The following is a 21,763-nucleotide window of genomic DNA, read 5'->3' as shown; positions in this document are numbered from 1 at the left end:
ATATTAATGTTATAACACAAACAGAGAATACAAAAAAGTAATACACTTTAATACCATAAATAAATAGAACAGCGTGATACAGAGTAAAACTGTTATTAGTAACATATTATATTAACCATAATATAATAAACAGTGGATTTAGCAAATTTAAAATTATCTCTAAAGAAAATAATTTTAAAAATGAGTAATTTGGCAAAAACAAAAATGATTGTCATCCAGTGCAGTGGTTTCTGAAACATCCTGAACGTTGTTGTCCCACACATTTCTTTAGACGTGTGTCTGCACCTACTGAGAGGAGGACGTGCGCTCGGCCTCAGGCTCCGGCTCAGCTCCACGCTCCTGCATAGTTCGGCCTAAAGTCTCAATGGGCAGGAGCAGGGCCGCTATCCCGGCCAGCAGAGCACACACCCAGTACACAGACAACGTGACGTTAGCCGAATATCTCAGCAACACCTGGAGAAAAAGCAACATTTAAATGAGCTGAACCCATCATAAGGAGCCATAAGCACTCATGTAAAACAGTGTAATGAATGTACAAACAGAAAACAAGACACATGATATGACTTAATGCTATGAGGAACGTCAACTACAAATCACTGTTACCCAATAAAACTAACTCACAATGAAGCCAACCCCCCATAAACAATAAGAGTACATACTTGTGCTACAAAAGGTGTCACGAGGGCTCCCACTCTGGCAAAGCCACTCGAGGTCCCCAGAGCTAAAGCTCTTATTTCTGTGGGAAACACCTGGACAAGAGAGCAGGGATCATGTGTTTTACAAAAACAATTATTACATTTCTCAGACACACGCCTCAAAACTATAACATCTCCTTTTCCTCTCAGCAGGACTCTGACCTCTGACCTCTGTCTCATCCAGATGAGTGAGTGTCTTTATAACCTGTCATAAAGCCTGTCTTTAAGACTTTAAGTCAAGACCTTTTAGAAGTTTACAGCAATTTTCACAGCTGATCATATTATTACCATATTACCATAACTTTGGACATATCAGAACATTTATGAAATAAAAATGTGCTTTTCTACCTTTGTGGAAATACTGTAAGTGTAAATGTGTCTATAATAAAGGAGTAAACAAACACTCTGTTTACCTCTGGTGTGTAAACAAAAACCACCTGGTATCCTCCGGAGATAGCAGCCCTCGCCACAAAAATCAGGATTGTAAGTGATATCCTAGACAGTAAAAATGAGTTACCACTGAGACCGGAGGTGTAATAAAGACTAATATCAACACAGACTCACCTCCCGATGCAGGAATACATGGGCAGGATGCACAAAGCAAACATGAAAAAACCCAGCGTCATGCTCCTCTTTCTACCAATTCGATCAATTGCAAAAAGGACGATTAAAATCCCTACAGAGATTTCACATCAATTACACCGGGGCCTGATGAGCACCTCATATATTTAAATCCTTAAACTGCTCATGTGATAATTCACCAGGGAATTCAGCCAGAGTCGTCCACAGAAGGTCTTTGTAGTCCTCCGTCGTCAAGTATTTACACTCCAGTCGACACAGATCGGCCTTCGCCCCTTGAGTCGCTAACGAAACACATTTATTTAATGAAATGTATCTGCTGTACACTAAAATATGACACAAAAACAGTAACACGGCCTTACTTCCACATGCGTCTCCATCTTGGAACATTTCAGTTGTCAACAAGACGATACCGTAATAGCAGAAAGCATTTGAAAACCTGGACACACACACACCCGGGTTTCCATTTGGAGACATGACATCGTTTAACATTATTAACCAAAACGTTAACCAGACACACTAACCCAAAACCCTGACCTTTAACCCTTATCTGAACTTTAAATCATATCGTCGATCTAATAATAAAGGATTTACACCATGGGGACCTGATTTGGGTCTACAAAGTGATAAAAACACCGTCCACCCACACACATTAATGGTTTAGCTCATTGATTTGTAATAAGATGGGTCGTATTTACATCAGGACAGAATAATGACTGTTACTAACCAAACAAACCACAAAATCAGTGTGGTTCGAAGATGCTGAGGAATGAACAGATCTTTCACTCGCCCACGGCTGCTTTGCTAAAATGAAATGTATAAAAAAACAATAATAAACATATAGCTCATTATATAACTTAAAGTGTATGTGTATAGGACTTACAGGACTCCTACAAATCAGCCTTCCCTGAGGTAAACATTTCTTATTAGCTTTTGCCATTTGCTCTAAAGTTTTCATTGCTTTATCGCTTCTTCCGGTCAAGACGTCAAAGCGAGGACTTTCTGGCAACCACTGCGCAGTAAAAGTTAGTGTAAAACAATATTGTGACTGTAGACGACACTGTAAGAGACGAGGTCCTCACAGGAGACAGAAGGACAAACACAGCCATGGGAATAACTGACAGACCAAGAAGCCATCTCCAGCCAAGTGTGGGCATGACGAGCAGGGCCAAGACGACCTCACAGACGGCACCGAGCGCCCAGAAGGCCTGGTGTGCACAAACAGTTTCATTAGGTGTTAAAAAGTACATTTAATTTACAATGAAACCAATCGTGTACCGCAATGAGCATGACACAGACTCCTCTTGCTTTCACCGGAAGGAATTCTGAGTACAGCGTTACTCTAAAGACAAACAAAAGTAAAACAATTCAACATAAATGTTCTACTGTTAGGTAGAGACACATCTGATAAAAAGGAACAGATCCTGCAGTTCTTTGGAGCGCCCAATATTTTATTATTTTAAAAGCACCACATTGTTTCGGGGTCAAGAAGAACATCACATTGTGGTGCTATTAAAATAACAAACACTAATCACAATGTTAACATCATGCACAGGCGTTAATATTTTTATTATTACTCACGCCTGAGGGGCTCCTCCTAAACCAAAACCCACAAGTGCTCGCAGGGTTATTATCCAGCTGTACTGTGGAGCAAAAGAGCTCAACAGGCCATAGTACAGAGTCCACATCATACAAGCAATGAGCCCCTAAAAACATCCACATTCAGTAAGATAATAAACTAGTGTATTGAGAAAACTGAAATAAACATAAACAGACTTACTCTTCGTCTGCCGTATTTGTCCGATACATTTCCCCATAATGGAGAGCCAATCCCCATCCCAATAAACACCACCTGAAAATGCACAGATTTTCAAACGCTTAAATTTAAATGAATAGATTACGTCTGGGAGGAATCTGACACTTACTGATGTTATAAGAGCCACCTTATAGCCCGGCAGTCTCCACTCACAGTGTAACTGGGGTCCTAAAATGCTCAGGATCATCATCTCCATTGCATCACCAATCTGATCAGAGCGGAGGACAGGTGATTCAAGTGAGCGTGCGCCTTATTATACCGGCTTTTGTTGATAGCAGACCCCCGCCCTTTGAACCTGAAGTAGTTTAAACACATTCCTCCAGGAAAGTAAACATGCTACAAAACACTGATCACACACAGCCGACAACCAAAAACCTACGAAAAAGTCCGTGGCCATAGAAGATCTTCACTATCAGTGCAAACTATACAGAATGAGGCACCACCAGAACCGCAGAATCAAACCTGTAACCTTCCTGCTGCGAGGAAAGACTGATAACCCACTGAACAAGCCATTGTTTTGTACACGTGCAAAACTTACCCATGACAGTCCTGTAAATAGACAGATTTTCCAGTGGTATTTTCCAAAGCCAACAGCTTCTAAAGCATCATCAACAGTGAAAATATCTAGAGCACAGAACATACAAATCACACTTTATCTCACACTGATAACTGGTCTCATGTGATGAACAAACTGTTAGCTTCATAACTTAATGTGTTTTCAGGGAAGGCAAGAAACTTTTGGATAATAATTTCGTGATATGACACATAAAGTGAAACTGCAAATTCATCACTATTTAATAACATAAAGAGTGAATTGTCTTGAAGTAAAGGGCTGATATTCCCCATAGTTTATTATCATATTGGCCATACTGTATAAGTCTGAAAATATGATTAAAAAGTGAAATAAATACCATTCCTCCTGGCTCCACAGATGGTCGCTGGCTCTGTAGAGGTAGGACTTTCTGTTCTGGTGTAAATCTCATTCTCTGTGGCCCAGTCTTCATCACAATGGCCGACTGCAACTTCCTCTGTCCTACAAAACAAAGCAAAACACAGCTGCTTAAAGGTTTTCACACTTTCACTGATGTTAGTCTGTCTCTCTGAAGTCACAAACAGTGAGCCTACACTTGGGAGTCGTTCCATTTCTTGTAAAAAACTGTGTTCTTTAACTTATCCATGGCTGCATCTGTTCCATTGGTGTTGTTGTCCTCGTCAAACCGGCTCCGGGTTAGGCTCAGGTGTTTGCTAATGAAAGGAGAGAAGGGGCGGGAAACAGGAGAAGAGGGGCGGGAAACAGGAGGAGAGGGGCGGGAAACAGGAGGCGGGAAAGAGGAGGAGCTAATGCTAATACTAATATAATATGCGTTATATTCAAGTGTTTGACAATGAGGAGGAGAGAAGGGGCAGGAAAGAGGAGGAGGGAAAGAGGAGGCGGGGAAAGAGGAGGCGCTAATGCTAATGCTAATATAATATGCGTCAGGCTCAGGTGTCTCTGTGCCACTGGCCCCAGAGAGGAGAGGGGCGGGAAACAGGAGGAGCTAATGCTAATATAATATGCGTCAGGCTCAGGTGTTTGGCACTGGAGGAGAGAAGAGGGGCTCGTAAAAAATAAAAAAACAATTTTAAAAAGACAGGAGAGGGGCGGGAGACAGGAGGAGCTAATGCTAATAAAATATGTGTCAGGCTTAGATGTTTCTGTAACACCCGGAGGAGAAGAGAGGCGGGAAGCAGGAGGCGGGGAAAGCGGAGGAGCTAATGCTAATGCTAATGCTAATATAATATGCATCAGGCTCAGGGGTTTCTGTGACACTGGCCCCGGAGAGGAGCGGGGCGGGGCGGGAAACAGGAGGAGCTAATGCTAATGCTAATGCTAATATAAAACGCGTCAGGCTCAGGGGTTTGACACTGGAGGAGGATAGAGGCGGGAAAGAGGAGGAGCTAATGCTAATGCTAACATAATATGCGTCTGTAAAGATTTTTTAATATTTTTAAAGGCAGGAAGCAAATGAAATGTTTATTTGGATTGGAACAAGGACTCAGAGAAGAAATAAACAATTGTACAGCACTAATCAACTCATCAATAAACCAGTCTCAGGTCCAGCTAAGTAAGTAAGTAAAGTTTAACAGTTTAAAGTCTCTCTGAGTTCTAAAGGTTAGCCTAACAGTTACATAAAAGTCATTTATACAGTTCAATTTAAAACCACTCTGAAGTTTGAACACATCACATTCAATGTTTATAGAATGACCAAATTTACAAAACTAACACTGGGTCACACCTGGGTTTGATGTTTGGTATAAATAAAACTGAAAAGAGCCGTAACATGGTCTATTCTCGACCTGAACTGTCCTGTGGACCATGATGGAAAAGATCAGTGATTACTGTGTTGTTGTCACTGGCTGTAGTAGGTTTGTTGTCTGTCCACTGCTCAGTGTTATAAAGTCTACATTCTCTCACTTACAGCAGTTTGTGAGTAAAGGACGCATGTTTTTAAACCTGGTTCTCCATTTAGCTAATCGTAGGCTAATTGTAATTGTATCAGAATCCTGTTTTTGTCATGTAAACTATTGTTTTGGTTTGTTGTAAGCATAGATCTATTAAAATAACTAAAATAAACAATAAAGTAGTAGGTGTAAATAGATGAGTAGTGTAGCCTGAGGAAAGTGAAGACAGGTAAGAATCAATCAGGTAAGCTATTAGTTTGGTGACGTCTTTGTTTAAGGAGAGAAAGTGTGGAAAAGAGAACCGGAGTGAGCGGGAGCATCCATATTTATTATTATATTTTTATATTCTGTTGTTATAGGTTTGAGGGGAATGGCCTCCCTCGACTTCCGAACTGGGAAACACAACAAGCCAAACACCGTGGCTCCTGTAGGAGAGCACTGGGACGGGCAGCTTCACATCAGCCCTGGACATCAGTGGACCTTGTCCTCCTCATGGGCTGGCCCCGGGACATCAACGGACAGCCCGCTCCGTTCTCCTCCACAGAGGCCAAGCCTCACTCACACAACCGTGAAAGGATCGCAGGTGTCTGGGAAGAACCACACCCAACAGGCTCCATGGTCCTGAGGCTTCTCAAGCTAGCAGCTTACTAGAAGCTAGCATAAATCTGGGATGTACCACTAGAGTCCATCATCGCCACTACCACCGTCTCAGGTGAGTGAGGACAGGTGAAGATGAACAAGGCAAGAGAGTAGAACAGGAGGACCATCTCCAGAGAGAAAGAAAAGAACCTGAGTGAGCGGGACCCATATTTATGTGTTGTTACAGGTTCAAGGAGTATGGGCACCACCAGTGCTGCAGCTAAAGCCCATTTAGTGGTAGTTTACAGTGGTTTACAGGTTTTCTCACCTCACAGGTCACAGGCTTTGGATGTATCACTGGTTAGACCTTGTTTAGTGCAGGTGTTCTTTGAAAGTCACAGGTAAACTCAGGCTATAGTCTTAGGCTATAGGCTTAATGTTTGAGAACCACTGCTTGACCTAAGAGGTGACAGAGACAAGAATCTCTTTGCTCACATGAATAAGTTAGTTGGAAGTTCAGTTGTGTGGCACTAATGGGACTGTGAAGTTTATTTGGTTCTCCTGTAACGTGTGGTTGAGTCGGTTCAAGAAGGTTAAGTTATAGGACAGTTATCCCAGGAGTTTGTTTATTTATTTAAAATTTTATTAAACAGTGATAAAGATTTGCAAAACCACGAAGGCCCAACCTAGATTAAATGGCACTTATGGATCAGATGCAGTGCAAATGTACCATCAGTATTTGCATAATGAATGTCTTTATGTTAATGCAGGTTTTCCATTAAATTCTCTTATGTCACATTTAGTTTGGGCCAAAGTTAAGGTTGTAATACAAGATGCCTTTGTTGATGCTTGCAGGAAGCTTGAATTTAATTTTTAAACAGACGGAATAAGAGGACTGTGTTACGCACTGACCAAAACACTGACCACTGGAAAATAAGAAATACATTTTATGTTCTTATATATACATAGTAAAGCCTTTATCAAGACTTAATGTGTGTTGTTCTCCATCTAACTATTCACATAAAAACATGAATATGTTGATCAGTTGTCTACACTCTCCCTGTCCTCGCACAGAACTCTCCCTCTTCTTCATGTCTTTCTTGTGTAATTACCTTTATGTTATTTGCTCTCCTTTAAGATCCCTCATTTTATAATGTCTGACCCCAGCATTTGACCCCAGTATTGTACAACATCAAAAAGGCTTTCCATGTTAATCGGGTCTGTCTTAAATGATAGTTGTTCATGTCATTATGTTTGTGAATGTGATTGTGATGTTTGTGAATGTGATGTTTGTGATTGTGATGTTTGTGAATGTGATGTGTGTGAATGTGATTGTGATGTGTGTGAATGTGATTGGGATGTTTGTGAATGTGATGTTTGTGAATGTGATGTTTGTGAATGTGATGTTTGTGAATGTGATGTTTGTGAATGTGATGTTTGTGAATGTGATGTTTGTGAATGTGATGTTTGTGAATGTGATGTTTGTGAATGTGATTGTTATGTTTGTGAATGTGATTGTTATGTTTGTGAATGTGATTGTTATGTTTGTGAATGTGATTGTGATGTGTGTGAATGTGATTGTGATGTGTGTGAATGTGATGTTTGTGAATGTGATGTTTGTGAATGTGATGTTTGTGAATGTGATGTTTGTGAATGTGATGTTTGTGAATGTGATTGTTATGTTTGTGAATGTGATTGTTATGTTTGTGAATGTGATTGTGATGTGTGTGAATGTGATTATGTTTGTGAATGTGATTATGTTTGTGAATGTGATTATGTTTGTGAATGTGATTATGTTTGTGAATGTGATTATGTTTGTGAATGTGATTATGTTTGTGAATGTGATGTTTGTGAATGTGATGTATGTGAATGTGATGAATGTGATGTGTGTGAATGTGATTGTGATGTGTGTGAATATGAATGTGATGTTTCTGAATGTGATGTGTGTGAATGTGATTATGTTTGTGAATATGATTATGTGTGTGAATGTGATGTTTGTGAATGTGATGTTTGTGATTGTGATGTTTGTGAATGTGATGTTTGTGATGTTTGTGAATGTGATTATGTGTGTGAATGTGATGTTTGTGAATGTGATGTTTGTGATTGTGATGTTTGTGAATGTGATTATGTGTGTGAATGTGATGTTTGTGAATGTGATGTTTGTGAATGTGATGTTTGTGATTGTGATGTTTGTGAATGTGATGAGTGTGAATGTGATGTTTGTGAATGTGATTATGTGTGTGAATGTGATGTTTGTGAATGTGATGTTTGTGAATGTGATGTTTGTGAATGTGATGTTTGTGATTGTGATGTTTGTGATTGTGATGTTTGTGAATGTGATGAGTGTGAATGTGATTGTGATGTTTGTGAATGTCATTGTCATATGTGTGAATGTCAACATGCTTGTTAATGTTCATGCAGTGTTGTTAACTGTCTCCCTTTTATGTTTAAGTGTTTTTTGTGTGTTTTTTTGTAAATTTGTGTCAAATATATATATAAAAAAATCATAAATATGTTGTTGTCATATGGCCCTAATCCCCACAGACATTAATGTGCAGCTGGTAATTAGTTTGAAATCCATCTGCCTAATCAAAGATCAGTAATGCAATACCTAGACTGTAATTTTGTGAGGAGAAAGGTGAGGACAGATCTCTGAGGGGATCGAGTTTCCACATCCTTGTGTTAGCCTACATACGCTCTCCAGGTGAATGCTGCCTGAGCTCCATGAATGTTTAACCACCTCACTGCTTCCAGGGCCAGATCATTACAGACTCATTATGACCACACAGAGGCTCCGGGCACCGGGACTACCGCAGTACTACTGCAGTATTACCACAGTATTACCACAGCACTACCACAGTACTGCCACAGTCCTCCGCCTCTCTGCGCCCACACCAGCCCTCTCCCCAGGATTTGTGACCATAGTTCTTCTAGTGCTGAATTCATCTGGTGAAGCAGAGTGCAGTAGGACGACCTCTGAGGGAAGAACGACATAAACTCAACATTTCAGAGAGTTTTCCTTTTGATCTGAAGTTTTCTGAAGTCGACCATGACACACCGGAGACTGGAAGTGAGACAGGTAAACTGAAGTGTGTTTGACGACACATTTAGTCTATAGATTCTTTTTTACTTCTTTGTCCATTAACTGTAACAGTTATGTACTATTAGTTTGACTATTTTTTCAAATATGATTTTAATAGATCTCTTCATTGTTAAAATGTCAGGGGCTGATTGAGTGAGGAACGTCCCATATGATTCTACGTGACTGACGCTCCTTCCTTTTAATATTACAGATGGATAAAAATACAGAGTTTAAATCAATAAAGATATATAAAAACAGAAAAGATGACACTGTGGTAGCCAGTCTAAACATACCCATATATTTGAAAGATGTAAAAGCTATTAAAGCCTCGCTGTGTAACTTTTTAGATGATTTTCCTGCACTCTGAAATCATGCGTCCTTACTGTGAGTGGGCTTGCAGCTCCACAAACCTGATTCATATTTGTGGCTTCCTCCTGCTCATCTCCATAGAGTTGTTGTTTCTTTGTCTGTGATATTACACAGTCTGTACATAACTCGCCTATATCTATACAGAATGCTCTGTAGTAGAGCTTTAACTTTCTATTTCCATGGAAACCTGCAGGTGATGTGCCACCTTCAGGAAGTTACACAGTGTTACTTTAACGTGACTGTATATAACATAATGGTCTTATGGTGGTAACCGCAGCGTCACAGGGGGCCGTGTGTGATGGCGCTCTGCTCAGGTTTCGCCGCACACCTCGAGCCCCTAAACGTGCGTTGCCGGGGGTGATGTGAGGTGTCCGTCAGTGGCCAGAGCCGTGCGATCTCTTTCAGGAGCATAACTGCCACTTTGTGACTGGTAACAGGATCCTGTGCCATCCTGGAAACACGGAGACAATAGAGCGCCCCCTCAGGTCAGATACATTTACCTGTTACTGCTGAAAACTGAACATCAAAGTTTGATGTTTACACTAACTGTATTTTGAGGCTTTATTGCATCAATCTGCCCACCTTAGTGTTATACAGACCTGCTTTTGTCTTTGTGTTAAGTGTCTAAACAAGTTCACTGTTTAAGAACAACAAAAATAGATCTGACATGAAATGTAATAATTCAGAAAGTTTATTTAGACCAGGGCTGTACTCAGAATATGCAGTGGGTACAGAAATTCAGACCCCCTTACATTTCTCACTCTTTTTTATATTGCAGCCATTTGCTAAAAATCATTTAAGTTTTTTTTCCTCATTAATGTGCACACAGCACCCCATACTGAGCGAGAAACACAACATTTTAGCAGAATTATTAAAAAGAAAAACTGAAATATCACGTGGCTATAAGTAGGCAAGGCAAGTTTATTTGTATAGCACAATTTGTACAAAGTAATTCAAAGTGCTTTACATAAGTTTTCAGACCCTTTGCTCAGTATTTAGTAGAAGTACCGTTTGGGCTAATACAGCCATGAGTCTTTTTGGGAATGATGCAGGTTTTTCACACATTCCTCCTCACAGATCCTCTCCAGTTCTGTCAGGTTGGATGGTGAACGAGGGTGGAGACATTTTCAGGTCTCCAGAGATGCTCAGTTGGGTTTAAGTCAGGGCTATGGGCCATTCAAGAACAGTCACAAAGTTGTCCTGAATATTATATAATATATAAAAATCATGAGGTTCCCAGCCATAACTGCAATGTTTTTACCTGGGTTTTATTTATGTTTATTTATTTTAGTGTATATTTATTTTACTGTGTCATCTCAGTACATTTCTAAAGTGTTTCAGTGTGTTTCTTTTTACCTGCCATAATTCTATGGATTTAATATTTAGGTTTTTTTCCCAGATTATATATAGAACCAGATTCCTTCCTCTTCATAATGGATGCTTTCCTTGTGAAGGAAGTTAAAGCTGCTATCTCTGTCGCAGGTTAAAGCTGCTATCTCTGTCGTGGTTCCTGACACACCTTTTTCTTCACTCAGTATAAAGAGTTTGTGTTTAGTCATAGATATGTTTCATTCTTGGACTTGGGCAGGTAATTAATTCCTTTTATGTTCCTTGTATCTGCTGTACATAACTTAGTTTGTATATTTTTGTACTTTTGTCTTGTTGAAGTGCTGTGTGTGTGTCACTGTGACTTGGCGTCATGATGATGATGATGATGAGCTCCGCTGAAGCATACACAGGGCCTCTTTGATCGCAGAGTAATTAAAGTGCACTGCACTCTCCCTGGCACAAAGTCATGTTTGAACTAGAGCCGACGCTCAGCGCTGAAGAGTCAGCGGTGTAAACTTTCACCTGAAGATCTGCTGAGCAACTCCTACACCTGTATGGAAATAATGTTTATTTACTACTACACCTGTACGGAAATAATGTTTATTTACTACTACACCTGTACAGAAATAATGTTTATTTACTACTACACCTGTACGGAAATAATGTTTATTTACTACTACACCTGTACGGAAATAATGTTTATTTACTACTACACCTGTACAGAAATAATGTTTATTTACTCCTACACCTGTGTGGAACAACTTGAAACAACTTCTTTATAAAGAAGTTGTTTATAGACAGACACGCCTCTGGATCAGGAGCTGGATTCATGGAGTATCTTTCTGAAGGAGTGGACTATGATGCTTGTTTTTGGTAAACTTCTGTGAGTCCTCTCTTGGACATGTTGTGTCTCTAAGACTGGTTGTGTTTGTGTCTCTGGGACTGTTTGTGTCCTTGTGAGACTGTTTGTGTCCTTGTGAGACTGGTTGTGTCCTTGTGAGACTGGTTGTGTCCTTGTGAGATGGTTGTGTCCTTGTGAGATGGTTGTGTCCTTGTGAGATGGTTGTGTCCTTGTGAGATGGTTGTGTCCTTGTAAGATGGTTGTGTCCTTGTGAGAGAGATAACAGTCGGAGCAGATTAGATAATGGTGCAGCATTTAGACTTGTCGGACGTAGAGGATGCTGTCAAGGACTCACAGCTTAATCTGGAAGTGACGGCCCTCAGGATGTGGGCTGTCCGCTCAAAACCGATGGTCTAATTGTGTCACAAAGAGATAAAACTACTCCTGCGTGAAGTCTAAAAGTACTCCAGATATTTAAGTTATTCATCTCATAAAGTCTTTGTTTAATCGCAGAGCCTGGAGCAGAGGTGTAACCGCATCCTGAGGAACATGGAGGCCTCGCTGACGGCCCGCGATCGAGTTGGGATTCAGGACTTTGTTCTGCTGGACGCTTACACCAGTGAGACGGCGTTCCTCGACAACCTGAGGAAGCGCTTCCACGAAAACCTCATTTATGTAAGTCTCCTTTTCTCTGTCGTGTCATTTTAATCTTTTTCTAACCATATAAGGTCTTTACATTAACAATATACATGCTTTTACGTTCATGTTCATATCAAATGAAAACAAAAGGCAACAACTATTCACTCTCACACTCTTGGGACAGTTTGTAATCGAGAAAACTAAACTCTTTTTGATTTAACCTCCCTTATAGTGTATGTAGTGTGTAGTGTCGGCCCGTCCTGTCTCTTGGTCCAGACATGTGAAGTCTTCAGCTGATCTGCTTTAAATTTAAAACACTATTGTTCCATGTTTCTGCACAGACTTACATCGGCACGCTCCTGGTCTCTGTGAACCCTTATAAAGAATTAGACATGTACACCCAGAAACAAATGGACATCTACATGGGGGTCAACTTCTTCGAGCTCCCTCCTCATATGTAAGATAAAATAAATGTCCATGTATTCAATAAAACGTTTGGTTTAACAAACCGTCACGTGTTCTTCCAGCTATGCTCTTGCAGATAATGCATTTCGAACCATGTTGTCAGAGTTCAACAACCACTTCATTCTCATCTCCGGAGAGAGTGGGGCTGGAAAAACTGAAGCCTCAAAAAAAATCCTGCAGTTTTACGCCGTCAGCTGCCCCAGCACCAAACTCCTGAACAACATCCGAGACCGACTGCTCCTGTCAAACCCAGTGCTGGAGGTGAGTGAGCGCTGTTTATGTGCCAAGTGAACTATGTGAACTATGTGAACGCTACCTGTTTGTCCACTTTGCACTCACTTTTCAGGCTTTTGGAAATGCTAAAACACTGAAGAACGACAACTCAAGTCGCTTTGGGAAGTACATGGACATCCAGTTTGACCACCAGGTACCCTCAATGTGCAGCAGTGCGATTTGGACATAGCTAACCTGCTAGCCGCCACCGCGTTCCAAACAGGAAGTGATCATGGACATGCTTCCTACTCCATCGACTCTGGCACCAGTTCACTTTCTGTATAAAAATAGCGCCCCCTCTCTGTGTCTCTGCTGCTTCAGACTCATTTTGGTCTTAAATGTTCATATTAATTTATTTCACTATTGTGTCTGTAAATAAAGATATGAACATTAATAACAGACAAATCAGGTCCTTCTTTCCCCGAGGTCGCTCCTGTTAGCGTTAGCAACAGGTTTGATTGACAGCGTTGCTAAGCGGCCGTTCCCCGCTAAACCAGTGGCGATTAGGCGTTTTCTTCAACATTCTCCCTCCAGATGGCTCTTTGGTTGCTATGATAAATATGTAACTCTGCTCCAAATCCGTCTCTATAACTGCTCCAGCCTCGATGAGCTTCATTTGGAGCTGAACTCTGTGGGTGACGTCACTTTCGCTCAGTGCACGTCTTTACACAGTCTATGGTCCACAGTCTGTCTTGTTGTGTCTCAGGGTGGAGCTGTCGGAGGTCACATCCTCAGTTACCTCCTGGAGAAGTCGCGTGTCGTTCACCAGAATCACGGGGAGAGAAACTTCCACATTTTCTACCAACTGGTGGAGGGAGGGGAGGAGGAGCTGCTGCGGTGGCTCGGCCTGGAGAGGAACTGCCAGCACTACAGTTACCTCATGCAGGTGAGGGTTAGGAGACACATTTAAGCTTCATACGGTAGAACATAGCATGGATTTAATTATGTTTTGAGTCTGTTAGGGGAACTGTCCCAAAGTCAGCTCCATCAACGATAAAAGTGAGTGGAGAACAGTGCGAGATGCTCTGTCGGTGATAGAGTTCAGTGAGGATGACATTGAGGTGAGGGACACTTAAGGAAAAAATTGACCAGCGTGAGTCTGTGATGTAATATGTCATTTCTTTCTCTACAACACCAGAACCTATTTGCAATAATCGCCAGTGTTCTTCATTTGGGGAACATCAAATTTGAAGCCAGTGCTCAAGGATATGCCACGATAAACAACAACCAGCAGGTCCACTGGGTGTCGAAGGTACGGGATGATTGCAGCAGACGTGCACCTGTCACTTATGTCTGTTTGATTGGAAATGTTTGTGATGTAGTTACTCGGGATTCCGGCCCCTGTGCTCCAACACGGTTTAACCCATAAGAAGATTGAAGCCAAATCAGAGGAGGTTATTTAATCTTTGTGACACTTTTACTACGTCTATAGTGCTTCAGTTTGGTGACTTTCTGACCTGACATTGGTCTGTTTTGTTCTGTTTTGTTCCAGGTGCACAGTCCCTTTTCTGTGGATCACGCTGTTTATGCCAGAGATGCACTCGCCAAAGCCATTTACGGCCGGACTTTTAACTGGCTGGTCAACAAGGTGAACGAGTCCTTAGCAAACAAAGTATGTAAAAAAGAGACATGATTTTTTAAAACACGATTTGATCATCATTACTGCATTACTTATTGTTTATTTCTATCTAACAGGACTCTTCTAGAAAAACAGTAATTGGTTTGTTGGACATTTATGGGTTTGAAGTGTTCAGTGTGAACAGGTCAGTGTGTCACTGTAACATCATCTAAACTGAAGAAACAGACTCACTGCATTTGTTTTATTTCAGTTTTGAACAGTTTTGCATCAACTACTGCAATGAAAAGTTACAGCAGCTCTTCATCCAACTGACTCTGAAATCTGAACAAGAAGAGTATGAGATCGAAGGGATTGAAGTAATACAAACACATCTTCCTTTCTTATGTTGTATGTCCCAAACATAGACAGTGTACAGTGTTCTCTGGTTTATCTCGGGGGTCATGTTCTAAAAATAACCTGCAATGGGCAAAATCGGCGAAGTATCAGCTTTATTTTTTACAATTATTCTCTCTGTTTTTGTCTGTAAAACCCCTCACCACACACTTTATACACTTTTCTCACACAGGCATTAACATTTTCTCACATTTCTCTCTTGTTTAAACTCTCTCAAAGTTCAAACTTTCATAAATTATATCCCTCTTCCTCAATGATCACTTTAAATGTGTTGTTCACGTGTCTCTGCTCCAGTCGTATCTGCAGAGGCGCCTCTCTGTGCAGAGAAACACTTCAGTCCAAAGCGTTTCTGAAATTTGTCGGTGCAGAACGTTTCATCGATATTGTGGGTTTTGTCGGGGAGAAAACTTGCAAACTTGTGCTGTTCATGTGCTGTAAAAAAAGCATGCAAAATTACACAAAAAAATTGCAAAACAGCGAGGCCGCGAAATGTGAACTGCGATATAGTGACAACTGTATATAAATGAACATAACTAACCTGCTATTGGCCGCATTCCAAATAGGCAATGAAAATGGGCGCGCCTCTGACTCCAATTCACTTTCTGTGTAAAAACTGTGTGTCCTCTCTCTGTCTCTGCTGCTTCAGACTCATTTTGGTCTTAAATGTTTGTATTAACCCTCTACATGATCCTGGGGTTTTTATTTCACTATTGTGTCTGTAAATCAAGATATGAACATTAATAAACAAATCAGGCGACTTCTGATAAACCGTGCAGGTGGGAAGGGGCGTTACCTTTAACAGCCTCACTCCTGATTGGCTCTTTTGTTGCTATGATACTCTGTGGGTGACGTCACATTCACTCAGTCCATTTCTTTACACAGTCTTTGGTCCCAAAACCATAAACTGTGATAATGATTTGTTTCTGTGCAGTGGGAACCAGTGCCGTACTTCAACAACAAAATCATCTGTGATCTTGTGGAGGCAAAGCACAAAGGCCTCATCTCGTTATTAGTAAATAAAAACATCGGCCTTATACATTATCCAGTATTTGTTTTATTTATTTTAATTGTCGTGTTTTTCTCTTTTTCCAGGATGAAGAGTGTTTACGTCCAGGTGAAGCCACGGACCTCACCTTCCTGGAAAAGATGGAAGAAGAAATTGGAAACCACCCACATTTTGTTACGTGAGTCTACTTTTTTATTTGAGAAAATAAAAGATCAGATTATCACCTGTAGCTGTGAATGTTACAGACATAAACTGGCAAATCAGAAAACGAGAAAAACGCTGGAAAGGGGAGATTTCCGCCTGTTGCACTACGCGGGGGAAGTCACATATTGTGTTGTAGGTGAGATGTGAACGATGTAATCAGTTTTTTTATGGATGTACTTTGTATTTAATATTACGTTTTGTTCTTTAAGGATTCTTGGACAAAAATAATGACCTCTTGTATCGTAATGGCAAAGAGGTAATGTGCATGTCTACGTTCGTCATGGTTTTCAGATTTTTATAACAAACACTTTTTTTTTCAATCAAGGTCATGCGCCAGTCGTCAAACGCCATTATCAAGCTGTGTTTTCCTGCCACTGAACCAGACACCAAGAGGAGACCAGAAACTGTACGTGGCTGATATAAACTTTGCTCGAGTGTTTTCTTTGTCGGATCGTCTTCACTGGAGCTTTGTGTTCAGGTTGTGACACAGTTTAAAACCAGTCTGGTGGGTCTGACTGAGATCCTGATGTCCAAAGAGCCCTGGTATGTCCGCTGCATCAAACCAAACGAATCAAAACAACCAGGTAAAATAACCTCCTCCCTCCACTCTGCTGTGACTACTGTAAATGACCTGTACTGCCCTCTGCAGGACGCTTTGACGACGTGCTGGTGAGACATCAGGTGAAGTACTTGGGTCTGATGGAGCACCTCAGGGTGAGGCGCGCTGGATTTGCTTATCGTCGCAAATATGAGTTTTTCCTTCAGAGGTATGAAGTTTTATAGTGACGTTTGACAGATTTAAAGATAATACTGACAACTCAAAAAGGCTACGCACTTTTACTAACTCTACTAACCCTGACCGTCCATAGACTGCACAGATTTAATAGTCTTATCTTACTTTACTTTGGAAACAGCTTGTGCTTGGGAAAAATTCTACAAGATTTGGGATAAACAGGTCCAGTTTGTGTTCCCCTGTCATGACAGTTTTTTTGACCTGTTCACTGTATTTATTTTATGGGTGAAGTGTCTGGTGTGTGCTCCCAGTTAAACCGCTGTGTTTTATTTCACTTTTATTCTTTTACTCATTTGTCGTAAAAAAAAGGCCAGGAAAAGGACTAAGACTTGTCGCAGATATGTCTCTGTGTGGGATCTAGGGATGGGATAATAAACAATAATATTGTTTATCGTGATAAAAAGGATCGACAATAGTCATTCCTGGGACATTTTATATAAACGTGATAATCGCCAACAAAGATAATCACCATTATATCAACAAAATGTGTATAAAAAAAACAACTTATCCACAGGGAGTCGACAGGGGGGACAAACGGGTCTGTTGTCCGGGGCCCAGGGTCTTAGGGGCCCAGAATTGGACTTTCTTCCTTTTAATTTGCATTCTGGGGGGAGGGCATGTGAGGCTTATTGTCCCGGGTCTCCAAATTTCAGTCGATGGCCCTGCTCATACAGAATATTCTCTGTTAAACGTTATAATTATTCATATCCATAACAACTTTAATCATTATTGTGATATAATCGTTAATAACGCACAATATTTCAATATCATCCCAGTCCTGGTTGGATCCTAGTAACACGTTTATGTCCGACAGATACAAACCGCTGTGTCCAGAGACGTGGCCGAACTGGAAGGGCACAGCCGCCGAGGGAGTGCTGTGCCTCATTAAGTACTTGGGCTACACACGTGACGAGTACAAGATGGGAAGGTAAACATCATCAACACGAACATGATTTTTACTTAATTGCATTAAAATTTTAAATGTATTTTGAAGAACAAAAATCTTCATCCGTCATCCACGGACGCTGTTTGCAACAGAAGACGCCTTTCAACTCTGCAAACACAAACTGGGTGAGACGCAGCTGGGTAAACTTACACATGATGTAATGAACCAAATAAATGTGTGTGTTCTTTTATACAGCCACAAGAATACAGGCCAAGTACAAAGGCTACCGCGTGAAAGGAGACTTCATGAAGCAGAGAGAGGCTGGTAAATGACACACATGGACTTACTCTGCTGTTAAGTTTAGGTGATTTTAAATGTTTTTTTTTTACTTATAATCTTTTTAGCTACTAAAATTGAGACCTGCTGGAGAGGTTTAATGGCAAGAAAAGAGAAGGAAAAAAGACAGTGGGCGGTGAAAGTCATCAAAAAGTAAGCAGCATGTTCCACAGAGACGTGATCGTTATAGAAGGTGGAGGAAAGGAAAATCTGTCACTGGACAAAGAGTTTTAGAGACGTTTGGCTGCTCGTCCAAGAGGCTTCTTCAGTTCTGGTCAGATTCCTGCTGGACACTGCCTTATATCTGTCTGAAGGAGGCGCTAACAACGCTGACGCTAACACACCTGTTTGTTTACAGTTTCTGTTTAGTTGGGTCTGATGAGCTGCACTAAGTGTGAACTGTGTCTGAGTTAAATTTCACATAATCACTCAGGCTCCTAATGGGCGCGCTCACACCTGTTAGCATACGGGCTAGTAGCATACTGGCTATTAGCTAGCTCTATTGTTTTCCTTGTTTACATTTAGGTCTGACGATGGAGTTATAAAGATGAGATCGATGATTCAAAGTTGGATTGTCTTTCCAAACAAAAATAGCTTCTTTAACTTCTCTCTCAAACCATCTAAGATCTGATCAGAACTGAAGAAGCGTTTTTTATGAGCAGTAAAACGTCTTTACTCTTACAACTCTTTGTACAGGGACAGATTAGACTTTTTCTTTTACTCTGGGTCAGACCTGGACTGAGGGGTTTCACAGATATAAAAGTGTTTTCTGCTCCGTTTTCTGCCTCAGGTTCATTAAAGGCTTCATGACCCGACACGAGCCCGCCTCTGTGGACAACAGTGAGTACCTCGCCCACGTGAGACAGAACTACCTCACACGACTCAAGGACAATCTCCCCAGAACAGTCCTGGAGAAGGACTCATGGCTCACCCCTCCTCCCATAATGCAACAGGTGAGACACGTCTGTACAGAAGAAAAAACACTGCTCAGACAGTGCTCTGCAGCGGAGGAAGTAATGAAGTACAAGTACTAAAGTACTTAAGTACAATGTTTAGTTATCTGTACTTTACTGTAGTACATTTTACAGTGTGTACTTTTTACTTTTACTTGAGTACATTTGAGAGCAGTATCTGTACTTTCTCCACTACATTTTTGAACAGGACTGAAAAGTAAAAGTACATGTTTATGAAACATTCTGAATACAGTTTAAGAGTTTAAGTTTAAAGTTTAAAGAATACAGTTTAAGAGTTTTAAGTTTCAGCTTTGAGCAAAACAAAAATAAACTCACAAAAACCATGAGAAAAATGAAGATTTGTTTTGTTCCTGTTGAACAAAATATGTCTCATTTTTAGTCAATATCACTACATCTACACTAAATGAACAACACTTGTGTGAAATACTTTTACTTTTTACTCTAAAAGTACATTTTAAACAGGTACCTTAATACTTTTACTTAAGTAGATTGTTTCATTTGATACTTGTACTTGAGTAACTTTTTCCCCCTGTATTTGTACCTTTACTTAAGTTCTTCCTCTGGTGCTGTGCGTTGTCTCTCGGGTCGGGTTTTTACTGTTGTGTTTTGTTTGTTTTAGACATCACAACTTTTGAAAAAGCTGTACATTCGTCACATGGTTCGTCTCTACACTCGAGGGATTTCTCCACAGCGAAAAGCCCAAGTAACAAAACTCTGTTTGTTTGTTTAGTGTTGGTTTTGTTGTTCTGCTGATCCACATTTTGGATTTTAAATGTCCTGTTTGATACATGTTGCTGATTAAAGTGGATCTTACAGATGCTGCTAAAGGTTCAGGCCAGCTCCATATTCAAAGGAAAAAAGGAGAACTACCCCTTCAGTGTTTGTGTGCCTTTTTGCAACACACGAATCGGTAACAGTGACATTTTTAGATGTTTTGTATATGATCTAAAGCGACTTCATCTTATGCCTTTTCTTTACTTGAAGCTGAAGAAGACATAAGTCTCAAAGTTCTTCAGATGATTCGACCAGAGCGTATTCAGGTAAAGTACCATAACAAACACCTTCTCTTTATTTAAACTGAAACGTGTCTTTATCGTCTTTATCGATGCAGTACAGCGTCCCTGTGGTGAAGTACGACAGAAACGGCTTCAGGCCACGCCTCCGACAGCTCGTCTTCACACAGGACGCGGCGTACCTCGTGGAGGACGCCAAGATCAAGCAGCGAATAGAATTCAACTCACTCAAAGGTTTGAACAGAACCTTTGGGTCAAAGTTTTGTGTGTGTTTCACAGTGTGTTTATGTGTTTATTCTACTTCAGGTGTGTCCGTCAGCAACTTAAGTGACAACTTCCTGATCCTACATGTGATCTATGAGGACATGAGGCAAAATGACAACAAGCAAAAGGTTTTTATCAGCAGATCTGTTACACAAAGTGATTAACACACACAGTGTGTAACATTGTGTAACACACAGTGTGTGTTACACACTGTGTGTTACTAAACATTTTGACTCTGTTTGACGGCTGTGGCCTGGTGTGTTTCAGGGGGACCTGGTTCTGCAGTGTGATTATCTGTTTGAGGCTTTGACACAGTTGTGCGTTATTACGCAGAAGCAGGACTGTGTCCAGGTGGTGCAGGGCAGGTACAGCCAAAATCAAAAGTCCATGGACAGTAGCACTGAACATGATTGTCTGATTGAGTTGTTGTGCAGTGTGCGGTTTGACATCCATCCTGGGAGAGAGGGCTTTGTGGACTTTAAGAGCGGTCAGGAGTCCATGGTCTACAGGGCGAAGAATGGACACCTGATGGTTGTGAGTTCAACTAATGACATAAAAAATACTTAACTGTAGTTTGTATATGTAAGCATGTTCCTTTTATCCGATCAGAAGAATCACTGGAGACCAGAGAGTAGATTCACTCGAGTTTTATTTTTCCCTATACATCCAATCTAATACAAGTCAGGCGTGATGCTGTCCCTAGTACGTGCACGGAGATCTCAGGGGCGCTCCCGTTTTGATCTGAGTGCCTGACCCTGAACGCCACATTTAAACATAAATCATGAATATTCAGTAGCTGGGTGTGGACATCTTCTTCTTCCTTCTGGCACTCCTCTACCCTCCAGGCGCCCCACTGGCACATTATATTTGTAACAGTTTAATCTGGGAGGACATGCTACACAATCTATCTATTGTCACAGTACGTTCTTTTCTATGCGATAGGGCAAGAATGGAGTGTGTTTGTGCAGTGTTGCGTGAAAGTCCTAAACCTCCTTTTAGTCTAATCTTTAATATTATTAGCAATGACGTTTACGTCCTTCATATAAGACCATTTTTTTGTACTTTCAGGAATCCAGGACCAAATCCAGAATCTGAAGCGTTTATTTCACTCTGATTTTGCACTTTCTCTGATGATGAGGCCAAAAAGAAACATCTACAGAGACGATGAACCAAAGCTCTGGATTTAACGTCATCACTGTCCAAGAT

The 21,763-nt window shown here is 40.8% G+C and overlaps 2 protein-coding genes across 3 annotated transcripts; one reads left to right on the top strand and one right to left on the bottom strand.

The window, feature by feature from the left end:
• Positions 1 to 29: 29 nt before the first annotated feature.
• svopb (SV2 related protein b) lies at positions 30 to 4,311 on the bottom strand. Its single transcript, XM_033990085.2, has 16 exons — positions 4,216 to 4,311; positions 4,002 to 4,123; positions 3,629 to 3,714; positions 3,200 to 3,298; positions 3,055 to 3,126; positions 2,856 to 2,980; positions 2,553 to 2,616; positions 2,357 to 2,482; positions 2,158 to 2,286; positions 2,002 to 2,078; positions 1,637 to 1,713; positions 1,457 to 1,558; positions 1,260 to 1,371; positions 1,109 to 1,190; positions 660 to 749; positions 30 to 453 (listed from the first exon to the last, which is right to left on the bottom strand). Exons 1-16 carry the CDS (start codon positions 4,266 to 4,268, stop codon positions 286 to 288), a joined length of 1,584 nt encoding a protein of 527 aa, XP_033845976.1. The 5' UTR covers positions 4,269 to 4,311; the 3' UTR covers positions 30 to 285.
• Positions 4,312 to 12,239: 7,928 nt separating this feature from the next.
• myo1hb (myosin IHb) lies at positions 12,240 to 21,699 on the top strand. 2 transcript variants are annotated; one of them, XM_033989796.2, is made up of 31 exons: positions 12,240 to 12,407; positions 12,713 to 12,828; positions 12,899 to 13,097; positions 13,183 to 13,263; positions 13,816 to 13,995; positions 14,072 to 14,170; positions 14,248 to 14,361; positions 14,432 to 14,503; positions 14,602 to 14,721; positions 14,805 to 14,872; positions 14,939 to 15,044; positions 16,013 to 16,093; positions 16,174 to 16,265; positions 16,333 to 16,427; positions 16,501 to 16,547; positions 16,617 to 16,697; positions 16,770 to 16,875; positions 16,941 to 17,058; positions 17,899 to 18,012; positions 18,079 to 18,155; positions 18,226 to 18,294; positions 18,375 to 18,459; positions 19,097 to 19,259; positions 19,900 to 19,983; positions 20,097 to 20,190; positions 20,265 to 20,320; positions 20,392 to 20,527; positions 20,600 to 20,685; positions 20,825 to 20,922; positions 20,992 to 21,091; positions 21,626 to 21,699. In XM_033989796.2, exons 1-31 carry the CDS (start codon positions 12,282 to 12,284, stop codon positions 21,650 to 21,652), a joined length of 3,090 nt encoding a protein of 1,029 aa, XP_033845687.1. In that variant the 5' UTR covers positions 12,240 to 12,281; the 3' UTR covers positions 21,653 to 21,699. The 2 variants fall into 2 exon arrangements, with proteins under 2 accessions (XP_033845687.1, XP_055087481.1); XM_055231506.1 differs by lacking the exon at positions 19,900 to 19,983 and having other exon boundaries at positions 12,248 to 12,407.
• The last annotated feature ends 64 nt before the right edge of the window (positions 21,700 to 21,763 follow it).

Source organism: Periophthalmus magnuspinnatus, chromosome 23, assembly GCF_009829125.3.
Source record: "Periophthalmus magnuspinnatus isolate fPerMag1 chromosome 23, fPerMag1.2.pri, whole genome shotgun sequence".
Taxonomy (NCBI): Eukaryota; Metazoa; Chordata; class Actinopteri; order Gobiiformes; family Gobiidae; genus Periophthalmus; species Periophthalmus magnuspinnatus.
This window is presented reverse-complemented; position numbering and strand designations above follow the sequence as displayed.

Excerpts from the sequence above, each read along its gene's own strand:
- svopb (XM_033990085.2), bottom strand. The coding sequence starts at position 4,268 with ATGGATAAGTTAAAGAACACAGTTTTTTACAAGAAATGGAACGACTCC. Across the intron at positions 3,299-3,628 it reads TATTTACAGGACTGTCATGG|ATTGGTGATGCAATGGAGAT; the intron begins GTAAGTTTTGCA and ends CGCTCTGATCAG. Across the intron at positions 1,191-1,259 it reads ATGTATTCCTGCATCGGGAG|GATATCACTTACAATCCTGA; the intron begins GTGAGTCTGTGT and ends TTTACTGTCTAG.
- myo1hb (XM_033989796.2), top strand. The coding sequence starts at position 12,282 with ATGGAGGCCTCGCTGACGGCCCGCGATCGAGTTGGGATTCAGGACTTT. Across the intron at positions 13,264-13,815 it reads ACATCCAGTTTGACCACCAG|GGTGGAGCTGTCGGAGGTCA; the intron begins GTACCCTCAATG and ends GTTGTGTCTCAG. Across the intron at positions 13,996-14,071 it reads ACTACAGTTACCTCATGCAG|GGGAACTGTCCCAAAGTCAG; the intron begins GTGAGGGTTAGG and ends TGAGTCTGTTAG.